At 38.0% G+C, this 16,976-nt stretch overlaps 2 protein-coding genes and 1 long non-coding RNA gene across 3 annotated transcripts; 1 reads left to right on the top strand and 2 right to left on the bottom strand.

Annotated features, from left to right (window-relative positions):
* LOC135624452 (uncharacterized) lies at positions 1-3,306 on the top strand. The gene is made up of 2 exons (XR_010491692.1): positions 1-119; positions 1,127-3,306. It is a non-coding gene; the product is annotated as an uncharacterized LOC135624452 (long non-coding RNA).
* LOC135624451 (protein IQ-DOMAIN 2-like) lies at positions 822-2,413 on the bottom strand. Its single transcript, XM_065128072.1, has 4 exons — positions 2,240-2,413; positions 1,948-2,169; positions 1,747-1,863; positions 822-1,670 (listed from the first exon to the last, which is right to left on the bottom strand). Exons 1-4 carry the CDS (start codon positions 2,411-2,413, stop codon positions 1,068-1,070), a joined length of 1,116 nt encoding a protein of 371 aa, XP_064984144.1. The 3' UTR covers positions 822-1,067.
* A 1,001-nt stretch (positions 3,307-4,307) lies between the features above and the next one.
* Positions 4,308-7,064, bottom strand: LOC104000123 (pentatricopeptide repeat-containing protein At3g09650, chloroplastic). Its single transcript, XM_009422080.3, has one exon. It carries the CDS (start codon positions 6,884-6,886, stop codon positions 4,721-4,723), a length of 2,166 nt encoding a protein of 721 aa, XP_009420355.2. The 5' UTR covers positions 6,887-7,064; the 3' UTR covers positions 4,308-4,720.
* Between the last annotated feature and the right edge of the window lie 9,912 nt (positions 7,065-16,976).

Genomic DNA, 16,976 nt, shown 5'->3' with positions numbered 1-16,976 from the left:
CAAAGCACGAAGCAAGACGACAACGGCAACATCGTCTCTTCCGCCTCCTCGCAACCGCATGTCTTCTACGGCAGCAGCGACATCATCTCCTCCTCCCAAAGGCGGCATGTCTTCTACAGGTCCCTAATCTCTCTCTCTCTTTCTCTCTCTCTCTCGTCGATCCCTTTGTATCTTCCCTCAGAAAATGAGGGTTTTGACCAATAGATTTGGTTCTCGGATTGATCGCGTGACCAATCTCGCCTTTGAAAAGAGAGATGAGGGGATTAGGGTTGCATAGTTGCCAAACAATGGAATCAATCATGTTGGTGGTGATCTGATATCTGATTGCTTTCGTTCTTTGAACGAATTTTGTTTGGTTGGCATAATATGTTGGCTAATTATTTCTCTAGTTAGTTATTTTATTATTTTATAGTTTTAAAAATTATATTAGTATTCTTATATTTATAAAATTAAAATATTTAAAAGATAATTTTATAATATTTAAAATACAAAAATTTATTAGAGTAACAGACCAAATATTTAATATAAAAATCTTAATATAATTTTTAAAAATATAGAGATCAGAATGTTAAGAAGAGTAACTAATTACAGATAAATTAATTTCTAAAAATTAATTTTTATTTTTTTGAAAAGTAATTTTTAATTTTTTTTAAAAAAATATAAAAATAAAATTAAAAACAATAATTTTTAATTTTTAATTAAAATTGGCTATAAAAATTAAATTATTTTTAATTATTCATATTAGTTATTCCGATTCCAATTTTACACCCAACGCTTTGCAAAGTTCGATTTCGATTCTCAAAATTTATAGACTGAAATCATAAGTCGAAATCATCGATTCCGAAACCGAGATTATGTTTGGAATTAGGAGTTAGGGGTCATTTTTGAGTTTCTCACCGAGTAACATTCTGCTACTAGTAACAAAAACAACTTGGAATGAAACAAACAACAATTCTTTGTACTTTAAAGCAACCTCGCTGTCTCTCTGTCGAGAACAACCCCTTGCTTGGATTCAATAGCTAGTGCAAGTTGCGGCTTCGCTGCACCAGTGCATTACGATCAAGACCTCACTTGGTCCTCCTTGCATGAGACGATCCGTTGTTCTTCTTGTTCTTCCCTGCCGCAGGAGAAGGGAGACGCTTCTTCCCCGAGCCGACAGACCCCTTCTGAGAACCTTCAGCGACGTCGCTTTGCGGGCTGTGGAACCGAGACCTGGCTTTCGTCGACGCCGTCGACGGGGTGTAGCTCGCAACAGACAGCGCGCTCGACAGGCTGCTGTCGTCGCTCACCGATGACCTCGTGACCCGGTGCCTGCTCCTGATACTCGACCCGTCGTCCGCGGACCACGCGCCGGTTCCCGGGCTCACCGGTGTCTTCTTGCTCGCCACCGACGCCAGCTTGGAGCGTGGCGTCACGGGCGACTCGTTTCTGGGACTCGGCTTACTCTTGCTTGGGTTCACTGATGCTTTTGATGCCGGGTTAGAACGCGGGGTTACCGGCGCCTGGCTTGGTCTTTGAGCTGCCGACAGGATCCTCTTCGGCTTCACAGCGTCGTGGCCGTGCTTCTCCTGCGGCCCTGCCGCCGTCAATCGCTCCGACAAGCTCCAACCCCATTGCAGATTGTTCAAGTCGATAAACATCGGAGTCGGGGATTTGGAAGAGCTCTTTCCCTGTCACGGACCCAACGCATCGCATCAAAAGATGAGCACCGCACCCCAGATGAAATCGAATGCGCAGTAGTAGTACCTGGCGGGCAAATGCGTAGGTTAATGCCCTCTCTCTTCTCGTGGCAGCCTCCTGCCTGTCGAGTAGCTTTGCCTCGATTTGCTCTTTGGATCGAGGACTATCATTCCACTCTCCGATCTGTGCACCAAAATCCAGCAGGTGAGCAACACGAATGCAGAAGAGGAAGCCACAGAGTTGATGAAAACGATGGTGCATGGAAACCTTCGCTTTCTGCTGCTCTCTTTCTTGTTTGAGTTGCAGCTGCCGCAGCAGAGCCTGGTGTTCCTCGGCCATCCTCATCCTCCTCGAACGTACCTGTGCCTGAACCACCGCCATGGCTTGCAACCGGCGCACCATGTTTGCGGTCTGAGACCCGACGGCGCTTCCATCGATTAAGTTCTTTAGCCTGATCAGTCTTTTCAGAGTTCCCATTGCTCTCCTCGCCTTGACACAATGTGCAACAAAAGAGATGAAGACGACGAACTCTCGAGCCAAGAGACACAAGAACACATACCAGGAATCCTCGGAAAGCAGCCTGGATCTTGGTGGCAGCGGTCGCCTCACTTATTGTCGACCGACCGACCTCCGTTGCAGCCCGAGATGAACGCTTGGACTTACCATAGTCTCGACAGCAGCTGGGGATCAACGCTTTCTTGAGGGCAGAAGTCCACTTCCTCCTCCCCTCCATGTTCTTGCTTTCTCCTCCTCTCGGTCTACTATATCCTTTTGTTAGGTGACTCTTGTCCGCAAACCTTCATGCACGAACAGCAATATATCAAATCCTGTGAGAGCATATATATATATATATATCATATTTGAATTAGATTTCAGCTCCGGGAAAGAGAAGAACGAATCACAGCGGAAGTGAGAGGAGGGGCGACGGCAGCAGAAGATCAAATTGGGAGCAGAGGAACGAGAGAAGCTTTCCAGAATCCAGAGCCATCACCTCGTGCGCGGCGGCGAAGCAGCGGGAGTCCGGTGCTTGTTCCTGGACGAATGGCGGGGTGCCGGGGGGGTTGGGGTGCGGATGGCGTCCTTATTGAAGCCGCAGCAGCTTCCCCCTCTCCCTCCCTCCTCCACCGCTCCTCTTCCTCCTTCGAGCTGTCACTTGTTCTCCGTTTTAAGGATCCTCTCTCTGTGCGTATCTAAACTAAGGTGTCGCCCGTGTTTAGGCCTCCTTTGTTGAGGCGGTCGTTCACGTCGGGGCGATGGTTGTCGTCGCCACGATGGCTTCTGGTGTATGATACGAGTATATGCTCGTTGACTGGTTCTGCTGGGGATCGAACGGACCGAGTGGAGTTCGCTGTCTTCCCTCCGTCAGCGTTCTGCGTTCTCGTCACCACCCGACCCGCCTCATTCATTAGCTGACGTCAAGATATCCCTCGTGACGTCATCCGATTTGGCCCGGTCGGATCGGAGCACCACCAACAGCGAACCGGGTTCATGCTGACGACATTGCACCATCATGTGGTTATCATTGACCAAGTGGGGAAACATAGGATTAAAGATCTGGAGATCTTGAAATCACCTGTATAAATTCATTTTTCTCAACAAATATGAGATCGTGAATGTTCATTTTAATCGAGGAACATTTATTTTTTTGCAGCAGCAGATTCTGTCTTCAGAATACTCTCATAGCTAACCAACAAGATCAAGTCAACAGCTGATTTGCCATCTGGTGAATGCCACTTATCATGCTTTTGTTGGAGTTTGATCTCTGCATGCAGTAGCAATCAAACAGTTAAATTGTAAAAAGGAGTTTCCAGGAAGAAAGAGGACAGCTCTATTGTTGCATATTATTATACACTGGGAATAAAATCATTATGCAATCTGGCACATATAAGGGTGATATATAGTTAAATTGCCTCTAATTCAAACATAAGTTCAAAATTTCCATTTCATGTATATTTGTAATAACTCATGCAGAAGTCATGACTGGCCACCAGTAAAACCACCTATTTACCAAGCATAAGCAAATGATAAGATATTTCAGAATTTTCTTCCAATGATAGAGAAATTTAGAAGCAACATGAATGCAGTTTTTGTAAGGAAGAAAAACTGACATATTTGATAACAGTGTCACTGGAGCTACAAGAATTGAAGTATATCATATTAGAAGTGACGAAAAGTACATTTATGTACTTAATTTAATCATTAACAATAGAAAAATTTTGCACAAATCATTTGGTCCAGTTTAAGGGAAAAAATAACATTTATGACCTTCTTGATGACAACTACTAGTGTATCAGAATCTGAATCCTTGTTGAATAACCAGGACCTTTTCCCGATTCAAGTTTAATCTGTTACTATCACTCAGCTCGATTTGCCGACTATGCCTCAAACAAAGAACCAAGAGACTTCCTTCATTTTTATTTATAAGAAATAACAGTACATTAAAGTCCACAAATATATTATGGATATGGCTAATTTCTTCTACAACTGACATAAAAGTAAGTTGTTGTCATCAATATGGAACTCACAATGATTTTATGGTATAAATAAATCATGTATGGGGAACCATACCTTGGCTATCGGAGGCATGCCAACATAAGAATTTGCCTGGTTTCAAATATGGAGGTAACTGAATACAATATTATCTCCTTTTTATTTCAAATGTCGTTTTGCTCACAAATACAAGCATAAAGCAGGACTCAGACTTAAGAGACTGCACATACGGCACTTCTGCCAACTGATATATGCTCAGAAATAACTGAATCACATATTTAGAAAGGTCATTGTGTTTGACTATGGTGATCCGCCTATGTAATTATGAGTCCAATTCTCCTGCATCTAGATGTTTGGGTCGCTATCTCATTTTTCTTCTCACTTGCAAATGTTTGTACCACAGCCAGGCTGTTCATATAAGGAACCCATTTGACACATGCAGGTCCTGCTCATGATGCATTTTCCTTTGAGATATTGGAAACCAGAACCAGCTTTCAATATGATCAGCATTCTCTGATGGAGGTATCATAACTGTGGAACCTTAAGCAAACTAGATAGCTCCATGTTCATCTACATCAATAGGCTCAAGCCTCCACTCGCTGCCATAGTATGAGTTCGGAAGTCCAAGCCAGAACTTAAATGCCTCAGCTGCCCTCTTCCTCTCCTTCCTCCTGTCCTGTCTCGCCTGGGAGGCATGCTTACTTGTAAACATCCGCGAATGCATCTCCACATAGATCCTCTTGTACTTTGTCTTGTTCGGCGAAATTCCATTCTCCTCCATGCAAGCCACAATCTCCAGCGCCTTTCTGAAGAATGCCGCCCTCACACACACATCAGCTAGAGCATCAAGCAATCCTTCATCAGGCCGAAGAGGTGGCGATGCAGCACACCTTTCTTTAACCTCATTCCACAACAGAAGTGCCTCCCCTGGCTTCCTGGCCAATGCTATTCCATTGGCAAGGCTTCCATAGGTCGCGACGTCAGGCTGGAATCCATTCTGCTTCATCTTCTCCACAATTTTCTTAGCTTCTTCTATCAAACCCAATCTGCAGTACCCTTCAATCAGCATGTTGTAGGCTACCCTATCTACCTTAACCCTTGGGTCCTTCTCCATCTCATCAAACACCTTATGAGCCAGCTTCGGTTGGTCTGACAAAGCAAACGCCTTCATCAGAGTGGTGTAGCTGACCTTGGACGGTGTGATTCCATGCTCACGCATCTCGTTGAAGTAGGCCAGCGCTCCAGCGCTGTCATCAACAAGTATGCACCCATCGATCAAGATGTTATACGAGACAACATTGGGCTCTATACCTGCATGCTTGGACATATCACGAACAAGCACCTTTGCCTCGTCTAGCTGGAGCTGCTGGCAGTAGCCTTTGAGAAGGACATTGTAGGTGACTCGGTTGGCTGGAACACCAGCATTGCCCATATCTGCGAGGACACTGCGAGCTCGGTCCATTGCCCCAACTTTGATGAGCGCGGAGATGACAGTGGTGTATGTCACATGGTCTGGGTGGCTGGCAGGATCTGCTTCCAGCTGCATTGCTCGGGTCATGCGGATTACATCCTCCACTCGGCCTTCTTTCACGTATCCCTTCATCAAAGTAGTGTACATTCTGGAATCAGGGAAATAAGCCTTAGGCAGCAGCGGTGGCTCATTGCCATTACCATGGCACTCGGTTAAATGGCGATACATTACTAGCTTTTCTAGAAGTGCATGAGATTCCTCATCAATTCGATCGATCGTAGTGCCGTCATTTGATTGCCTGAGTATCAAGCAAAGGTCCTGTCGGCCTTCCCGCATTGCCTGTACTAATTTCTCAGCTGTCTCCAGATCATCGAGACCTACATAGGCTGCCACAAGGGAGTGCAAGGTCGTGATGCAAGGGACGAGTCCCGATGTGATGAGTCGCTCGAGAACGAAGATCAGAAGGTCCTTGCGCTCCGCCCTCGCGCACATCTTGATCAGGACATTGTGGGTCAAGACATCAGGCTCGACGCCGAACTCCGGCATTTCGTCGAACAGCTGCGCGAACCTGCGAACGTCCCCCAGGTTGGCGCAGGCGTTGAGGGCGGCGTTGAACGCCGCGACGTCGGGGCGGGCATCGGTGGCGACGGCGACGCGGCGCACGCGGCGGAGGACGGAGTCAAAGAGGCGGAGGGCCTCGGCCGGGCCACCGTCGTCGGGGGAAGAGGAGAGACGGCTGACGACGGCGCTCCAGGCCTTGACGTGGGGGAGGTACCCGGAGCGGAGCATGGTGCGGAGGACAGCGAGGGCGTAGGAGGTGGCGCCGGACCTGGCGGTGGCAACGGCGAGGAGGCCGAGGGAGTTGGCGTCGAGGCGGTGGAGCTGGCCCTCGTCGCGGAGGCGACGGACAAGGGCGCGGGCGCGGGCGAGGGCGGTGGGAGTGCGCTGGTAGGAGAGCTGGGCGAGAAGGCGGCTGAGGCAGGTGGGTCCGGGAAGGAGGGGGCTGCGGGCGTAGGCCTGGTAGGCCTCGTCGGTCCGCCGCTGGCGGAGGAGGGAGAGCAGCGCGGCGTCGTGGGCGCAGCTCCCGTCCACGGGCAGCGAGGAGGGGAAGGAGTTGGAGGCGAGGTGGGCTCGGAGCTTGGGAGAAGCAAGGGGGATGGGGTTGAAGGGTTTAGGGGAGGGGTGGAATTGAAGGTGGGGAGGGATGGGGGCGGACATGGGCGTGGCCGCCTGTTGCAACATCATGATTGCTGTTGTTGTTTGACTTGCAGGTCAGTTTAGGGAGAGAGAGAGAGGCAAGGGAGAGACGAAGAAGAAGAAGAAGAAGAAGAAGAAGGGCGTGTGGAGGAAGGGAGGCGTGCGCGAGGATAATGGAGACGGGGGAGAACTCACCGTCGGATCCGATGGCAAAGGTGGGGTGTGTTGGTCGCGTGGGTGGCCGCGGGGTCGACTACGTTGAGGCGATGGGGTCCTCTTTCTTGCGCTTGGTGGGCACTACTTACCATATCTGGAAATAATAAAAAATAAAATAAAATATGATAAAAGATGGCAAAACCAAAATACTAAAACCAATATATTTGTGGAAAAAAAATGAAGCATATTTGTAGGACGTCATAAATGGAGCCTTTATTTCCGCTTACCAAAACTGGAAACGGCTTCAATAAAAATTAAAAATAAATTGTAACTAAAAATATTTTTTTTGAAAAATATAAATATAATTGAAAATTGAACATTTAAAATGCTTTAAAAGGTGTCTATATTAAAACCTAAAACCTAAATCTAATGTTAATGTTGATGCTAATTGTCAATTGGATTACACCAACAATTTATCTCCATCCAATCCTACTACAAGAGAAGATGATTTTTAAAAATAATAATATATCGTTGAACAAATTCCTTTAAACCTATATGATCGAAAGGAATATTCTTCATTTTAATACAATTTGATTGTAATGAAGAGTAATTTTTATAACCTTAATAAGAAAATAATAACATGGTTAATACTTTAGTGATCACATGGTTGATGCCTCGAAGTTACTTGATCGTCAACTTGACATTACATGATTGACCTCGCGATGTTATGTAGTCGCCATCTTGGCATTACATGGTCAACACATTGATGTTATTTGGTCGAGATTTATGTGTTATGTGGTTAACACCTAAATGTGACGTGATCGACACCTCGTTGTTGCTTGGTTGACACATCGACGTAGCATCCTCGATATTTCAAGATCGATATGGTATCATCCCATATTCGTATCAATTACATCATGATTGTCGTACATCCCGAATTTAGTATAGCATGGCTCTACCAAAACCCTAAACCCTAAATACTCATAAATCTAAAAATATTATAAATCTAGGGTTTAGAGATTTCAACGATGACGTGACCAAATCAGATCACGAAGCATCATTCAATGATGACACAATCAAATCTAATAATGAAACATCTTTTGACAATGATGCAACCGAACCTAACTATAAATGACTATAAAATAATCCCTAAATAATAACATAATCAAATTTATATATGAAACTTTCTTCGTAAAAATATAATTAAATCTGACCATTAAGCATCCCAATAAAAGGGCAAATAAATCTCATAATGAAACATCCAAACCCTTTTAACAACTTAAAACAAAGACAATAACCCTTATGAGGTAATCGAATAATCAGACATACAATACATTATATTCTAACCCTATATGCATCAAAATATGATAAACGGTAAACGGTGAGGGAGATGGATACATGATTGATAAATAGATGATAAATCATATGCCATCGAGCATCTTGTGAATCTTAACATGTTGTGAATCTTTGGGAGATGTATATAGCCTCATTCAATCTATAGTAAGACTTGCTACTTATAATACTAATTGTCACAATCCGACTTGATCGAAAAATCATTGATCATCCAAAGACCAAAGTGGTTAAAAATGCCTATGCCCGAGTTAATGATAATAAACCAAACCCGTTTAGTCTTGTATTCCATTCTCTTCTTCTCTTCTTCTCTTCTCGCGAGTGACTAAACTAGAGTTCCCTATCTCGATTATCCGTGTCGCTGGATTGATTTATCAACTCAGATTGCTTATACAGGAGTATAATTTGAGTAATTCATTAAATATTCAGAAAAGAAAATTTAGATCAAAAGATGAGGAACCGATCGATGTAAACATTCCGATGATTCATTTCGCGGGACTTCGAGCATTGTCTGATCGAGCTTTCTTATTTGTCATTCGGGATGTTATATGAAAACTTCTTGTGTGAATTTGTGGCTTTGAGATAGCTATATAGCCACGATTGGTAAGTTGGTTTTGTATGTTCATGCACACTCTTGAGATAATCTTTCTTATGTGTGCTTTGGTATTCAACATTTAAGGAGCTTCCAATTGCCACCGACAACTTCAACTCCAAAAATATTCTTATAAAAATAGGGTATGAAATTGTTTGCAAAGGTTGCTCGTGTGATTGACACCATAATGGTTGTTAAAGGTTTAAGAGACCATAACGCCACTAGAGGCAGAGTGGTTGAAATAATAAGCTTGCGATAATATTTTCTTATTAAGGATCATTAGGGATTATATGATTGAGATTTGATAAGGAATATTCTCAAAACTAATCTCATTCTATTATTTGATCGCCACGAAAGCATTTGACGTGGACGATGAGGGCCGAGTCACCCTCCACGAGCAATGACAACGAAGGTTATTGGGGTTGGCCCTCTCGGTCTATGTGGACAACCAAGACTACTGTATTACATTTCTATATATTAATATTACTATATGCTAATATACACTAATATATTATAGTATCTATGTTATGTTTTTATATACTAATATTATATTTCTATATACACTATAGTGTTACATAATATGTATTACATCACAATATATTCATCATTCAATATAAAGTGAGAAAAATATAATAATAATAATAATAATAATAATTAAATAGAAGTATGTCACACATGTCATCACTCATGTAATTGACTTGCAAGACACCTATAACTAACAATATACACTAGTACACTATAGTGTCTATATTATAGTATATTGTAATATACACACTATATGTATTACGTTTCTATATACTAATATTGGATTTCTATATACATTGCCATATAGTTAATGTAATAGTTATAACTATAGTTTAAACTATATTTATAACTATTAGTTTATATAGTTACATTAACATACAACAATTACTATATCTATAACTATGTATATATAGTTAATATAGTTATATGGTATAACTATACAATATATTATATTATAATGCATCTTGATACATTATACATTACATGAACTGTAAGTTACAATTCATGTAATGCATATGTTCCACATACATTATAATGTATAGTTATATGTCACATTGATATACTATACCATATCGGTAATTATAGGATAATATAGTATATTCTAACTATAGATCATATTGATGGATGAAGCTATAGTGTCCTATAGTAAATACTATGGTATGTAGTATACGTAGTATACATTTTTGGCACTAAGAACTATACTCATTGAACAACTCCAAGTGTCATAGTTATCACCATTCAATGACATGCTAACCAAGACTATCCTTGCTTATAGTATACTAGTATAGTGGTGCTATACTACACTATATAGTATATATACTATAGTATAGTGGTGCTATAGATCACATTGCTTCATCCCCTAGTCTATTGCCTAAACCAAATATCTCTTCACATTATAAAGGTACAAGTAGCTTCAATTGGTTCCATCAAGCTTGGTCATCAACTTATTCTTTCAGATGTTTTTTTTTATGTGCCCTCATTTTATGTTAATTTATTATCAGTCAACAAGATGACTAGATCATTGAATTGTTCAATCATCTTTCTTTTTTTTTTTTTCCTTGATTTTTACCTGTTTGGCAACGAAGAAGATGATTGGTTTGGGGAAGTATAGCATAGTGGTATCTACTATATCTCAAAAGCCAACAATACATCTGATCTATGGTATAGATGTCTTGGTTTACTCTAATAAAATTTGGTTTACTCTAATAAAGTTCATGATATTTGTCCTTTGGCTAAACAAACTAGACTTCCTTTTAGTCTAAGTTCATGATATTTCTATTACTGGACCATTTGAATTGCTTCACCATGATCGTTAAGGGGGGCTTTTCAAGTTCCTTCTCATTAGAATGCTCTTTTTTTTTTCTTTTACTATTGTGGATTATTTTTCTAGGAATGCATGGATATATCTCATGCATTTAAGTTTGAAACATAAATCCTTTTGAAATCTTTTTTTTTTGTCTTTGTTGAAAACTAATTCAGTTAAAAGGTTAGAAGAATTTGGATTGATGATGAGTACATGCAAATTATTTATAATAATTATAATTTTTTTTATCAATCTATTCACTCTCAACAAAATAGAGTTTGTACAACGTAGATATCATCATATCTTGAATGGAGTCTTAGTTATTAAATCTTTTGATAGGGGGAGAGTTTACTAGCAACTACTTACCTTATTGACTTTTTATGTATATCCTTTCTCTCTAAGAAGGTATCATTTGAAGTCCTTCATAATCGATCGTATACTTATGATTATTTACGTATATTTGATTATTTATGTTATATCATAAATGTTCAATTTAAAAATAAATTTAATCAACATGTTTGAAAATATATTTTTATTGGATATCCCTCGAGTCAAAAAAGTTTATAAAATCTATGATTTGAAGACTAAACAAATATTCACAAGTTGAGATAGTTACTTTTCATGTATACATATTTTCTTTCTTAATTGTGAAACCAAATGATAGTAACTCCTCACAAGTTTTACTATTACCATTACATGACCAATTTGTTACTTTTGACTTATAAACCCATGATGTTCAAATCAGATATCTTTATTAAATACTATAAAACTAGACTAGTTGCTAAGGGCTATATAGAACTTGATGTTTAAAAATATTTTTCTTCAGAATGATCTTAACGATCTATGAACTGAACAAATCTCTTTATCGATTAAAACAAGCTTTTTGTAATTAGTATTCAAAGTTTTAAACAACTAATAACATACTATTCACTTTTATCAGAGTATATGAAAATTCTTTTACCATCATATTAATTTATGTAGATGATATGAAATTACCCCATTGCCACAATAACTTTAAAAGAATTTTTCCATAAATATTTTTAAATTAAGGATCTTAAAAAATTAAAATATTTCTTGACGATAAAAATAGCATATGCTAAATAAGATATTTTTATTTCATAATAAAAAATATTGATGATATGATTTTCCTTAAAGCTACCCCGATCAATTTACCTAACAAAACCTGAAGCTCACTCCATTAAATGATGAACCTCTCAAACATTCATCACAATATATAAGACTTATTAGACGACTTATTTATTTTATAATCATAAGACCCAATATAGCTCACATAGTATATCTGTTAGAATCGAATCAGCACTAAAAGAGGGATGAATTAGTACTTACGAAAAATTACGTCAATTCAAAAATATCATTCGACCGTTGTGACCTATGTCTACTCCCGATTCCTCTTCACTCGAGGCCACCAGCTTCCACTACCGATCTTTCCAATAGGTGAAGATCAATTACCCTTATACTCTTTTTTATTTTTGCAGGTTTATGAGAGAACCTTTACACCCCTTTTTTACAAGTGTTCCTTCACACACCTCCCTTAAGACAATCATTGAGCTCTTAGAAGATGAACTCTATACTTAAAAGAGTTTACAACCTTGGAATCATAGAGTTTTTGCTCTATTTTCATGTGTGTTTTAAGCAGAAATTTGTGGGGTATTTATAAACCCCAAATGACTTCAAAACTTAGAGCCAAAATTTAAATCCCCAGATTTTCAGAGTACTAGCAATACCACCGCCAGTACTTTCTAACACTGGGCGGTGCCACCATTTGACACTTTTGGGAGATTATGTTTTGGTGGTACCACCGCCCAGTCTAGCGGTACCACCACCTAGTCTGGGCGGTACCATCACCAAACCTTGCTATAGGACACTGAATAGACCAAATAATAAGCTCAATTCAGTCCTGATTCAGGCCCAATTGGCCCCTAACCGAATTGACATTTGTTTCACTCTAATACTAACTCAATTAGAGTTAAACTAACTTGATCTAGATAAATTATTACAAAGCAAGAATCATATATTGTCTGGCATATCATTGGTTCTTCCAACGCTTCGTCCGATCCTTTGGTGTATCGTCATCTCCTTTGGTGTATTGCCCAATCAGCATGTTGACTCCCGCAACTTTTGATCTCCTTGCCGAATGTTTGATCCTTCGACTCAATGCCCAAACTCATGGTATGAAGTCCTTCTGCTGGCACGTCGACCAATCCTCTTACCTGACGTCAAATCTCCTAACATATTTAATTTCGACCTAACGTTCGATTCCTCGTACTTTAATCAATTTGCCTCTCATTGATCGAAGCTAGTCCTGCATTACTCAAAACACAGATTAGATCATAAACTCATCAATTGATTTTATCATCAAATATGAGATTCAACAATCTTCCCCTTTTGATTGATGACAATCAAGATGACGGAGTTTAACTAAACTCCCAATATCAATATATCATATTAATAGAACCTCAACATATCATATTAAAATAATCATGTGCAGTAAGTTATTACATTCATCATTGTATACACCATTCAAAATTTTAAATATTATTTTAGACATAATATGCTTGATTATCATCGTACCTTCTCTTTCTTTGTCATCAATAAAGAGGAGAAGTGCAACTAGTAAATTTTAGATATGCAAGCTAGTAAGATAGCAAGTTTTGAACATGCAAGCTAGCTAGTTTTTCACATATGAAAGTTAGCAAAATTTTATATTTTTTTGATATGTGCAAGATAGCTTATTTTTGCATTTTCTTGAAATGTGCAAGCTAGCAAACTTTGCTTCTCTTTTAAGATGAGCAAGTTAGTAATTTTAGCAAGTTTTACATTATGCAAACTAACAAATTTTACATCATTTTACAACATGCAAGCTAGCAAATTTCACATCATTTTAGAACATATAAGCTAGCAAGTTTTCTTCTCTTTGAAATGTGTAAGCTAGTAAGTTTTCTCCTTCAAATGTGTAAGCTAACAATACTTTCTTCCCCCTTTGTTATTGTAAAAAAGAATAAAAGAATATAATATTGTAGTTCATTTCCCCTTATATCAATTATCAAATCATCACATGAAGAATATCAAGAAAAATTAATTTGGTGATGAGATATATAATTCATGAATATAAAGGAATTATACATAATAAAACTCAAGTTATAAAGCTTAAAAACTCAAGTGACATATCATGGTTAATTTGGATAAATATCATCTTTAGTAAACAACAAAAGAATTGTACGAGAATAAATAATAAATGATCTCAATTCATGCATAAGAATTCTCAAGTCATCAAAATCATGTTTCATAAAATAAATTCTCAAGTTAAGTTTCGAGAAATTAAGAAAAAAAATATGATTCATATAGATAATTCTCCTATTTAGTAAATGATAAAAAGAAATATAGGAGATAAAATAGTAATGATACCAATCATGATTCATTTGGATAGTAGATAGCAAAAAAAAAAACATAGAGGATAAAAGATCTTGATTCATATAGAATAAATATCAAGTTATAAATATCGAGAAATCAAAATAAAAATCATGATTAGATAAAACTCATCCAAATTCAAATCATCAAATCATCAAAATCACTTTCAAGATATTCAAAATAACATAAATAGATTTATCAAATTCTTATTGAAAAATCAATAAGATAGAGATAGAGAAAATTTTAAAATGTATTTCTTTTTTAGTTGTTTCAATTTATATGATTGATTTCATACAAGCATATGCCCAAGTTTTTTTTAATGTCAAAATCATACATCATGTTTAAAACCGAAAAATAAGATTTATCATAAAAATTATCAAGATCAAAAGTGTAACATATAATTCCAAAACATATGATTTCAAATCATCATTACTTCAAATCCTCACGCATAATATAAAATCATCACGATACCAAACCTTTTAATATTTTCATTACATCATTAAAACATATTTCATTGAACATAAGATATTTTCAATCAAAATCATTTTAATTATTATAGTAATATATTTTTATTTTTAAGTGAATCTAACTCTTGATTCTTAGTGCTAGGAGTTAACGTACAATTGTCATGCTCAAATTTTATTTTTTTTAAATCACTAAAAAGGAAGCATGATTCCCTCTTTTTTTATATATTTTATATATTAATTTAAAAACAACTCACATCAAGTAATTTCATAGTAAAGTAAAGGAGTTTTGGTTAAGTCACTTGTCTCGTTGTGGAAAGCCAACAAGTCATAGTTTGCCACATCTTCTTTGTCAATTTGTTTTTCATCTTCGGATGTACTCGATTCGTCCCATGTTACCTTGAACGTCTTCTTCTTCTTTTGTTGTAGACATTTATTTTTGAAGTGCCTTGGCCGATTCCATTCATAGCAAATTATTATATTCATTTTGAGCTTATTTTTATTCTTGGCTTCTTGTTTTATAAATTTTTTGAATTTTCTCGTCAAAAGTTCTATGTCATCATCATCACTTAGTTATCACAAGTGGTATTCTTTGGTTTTTAGTGTCATATCTTTTCTGTTCTTTGGAAGGTTGTTATTATGTTCGACTTATGCCATACAACTCATTTCATAAGTCATTAAAGACTCGATAAGTTCTTCAAGCGGAAAATTATTTAGGTCATTTGTTTCTTGAATGATAGTTACATTTGAATTCCAGTTTTTAAGAAGAGAATGTAAAATTTTATTCATAAGTTCAAGATTCGAAAAACTTTTACCAAGTGTTTTTAAACTAGTGACGACATCCGTAAAATGGGTGTATATATCTCTAATAGTTTCACTTGGTTTTATATGAAACAATTCAAAATCATGCATTAAAAGATTAACTTTAGAATCTTTAACCCTACTTGTGCCTTCGTGTGTGACTTCAATAGTGTGCCAAATGTCATGTTCAATTTCATAAGTCGAAATACGATTAAACTCATTTTTATCCAAAGCACAAAATAAAACATTCATAGCTTTCGTATTTAAATAAAATGTTTTTTTTTTTCTCAAAGTCATTCCATTCATTCAAAGGTTTAAATGGGATTTGAAAACCAAGTTCAGTGATATTCCATAAATCAAAATTAAAAGAAAGCAAGAATCCTCCTATCCGAGTTTTCAAATAGGTGTAGTCTCTCTCATTGAACATAGGAGGACGAGTGATAAAAAGACCCTCTTGAAAACCAAAATAAGTCATCTCTCTCGGGTGTTAATCACATCGAGAAAAACTAACTCTGATACCAACTGTTAAGATCGAGTTGGCACTAAGAGGGGGGGTGAATTAGTGCTTATGAAAAATTACATCAATTTAAAAATATTATTCGATAAAGCTCATATCGGAAAGATGAGTTTAACTTGAAAGTACATTCGTAAGCATAGTGAAAGTAGTGAGCAAGTAAATCGGTTTGCAATATGAGAATAAAAAATAGAATAAAAATGCAAACCGAGTACACCAGATTTATAGTAGTTCGGTCGTCATGACCCACGTCCACTCTCGATTCCTCTTCACTCGATGCCACCGGCTTCTACTATTGATCTTCTTTCCAATGGGCAAAGATTAACTACCCTTATACTCTTTCTCATTTTCATAGGTTCAGGAGAGAACCTTTATACCCCTCTTTTACAAGTGTTCCCTCGCACACTTCCCTTAGAACTATTACTAAACTCTTGGATGTGGGACTTTATACTTAAAAGAGTTTACAACCTTGGAATCATAGAGTTTTTACTTTATTTTCGTGTGTGTTCCGAGCAAGAATTTGTGGGGTATTAATGGACCCCAAATAACTTCAAAACTTGGAGCCAAAATTCAAATCCCTGGGTTTTCAGAATACTAGCGGTACGACTGCTAATACTTTTTAACACTAGGTGGTACCATCGCTTAGTATAATGGTACCACCACCTGACATTTTTGGGAGATTGTGTTTGGACGGTACCATCGCCTGACATAGTCTTGAAGACTATGTCTAGACGGTGCCACAACCTAGTCTGAGTGATACCATTGATAGACCTTGCTATAGGACACTGAATGGGCCAAACAACATACTTAATTCAACATTGATTCAAGTCCAATTGGCCCCTAATTAAGTTGGCATTTATTTCACTCTAATACCGACTCGATTAGACCTAAACTAACTCGATCTACATAAATTATTACAAAGCACGAATCATATGTTACCCGGCATGTCATTGGTTCTTCCGACGCATCGTTCTCTCCTTCGGCGTATTGCTCAATCGGTATGT

The sequence above is a fragment of the Musa acuminata genome, chromosome BXJ2-10, assembly GCF_036884655.1.
Source record: "Musa acuminata AAA Group cultivar baxijiao chromosome BXJ2-10, Cavendish_Baxijiao_AAA, whole genome shotgun sequence".
In the NCBI taxonomy this organism is placed as follows: Eukaryota; Viridiplantae; Streptophyta; class Magnoliopsida; order Zingiberales; family Musaceae; genus Musa; species Musa acuminata.
The sequence above is the reverse complement of the archived record's forward strand: the minus strand, read 5'-3'. Positions and strand labels throughout refer to the sequence as shown.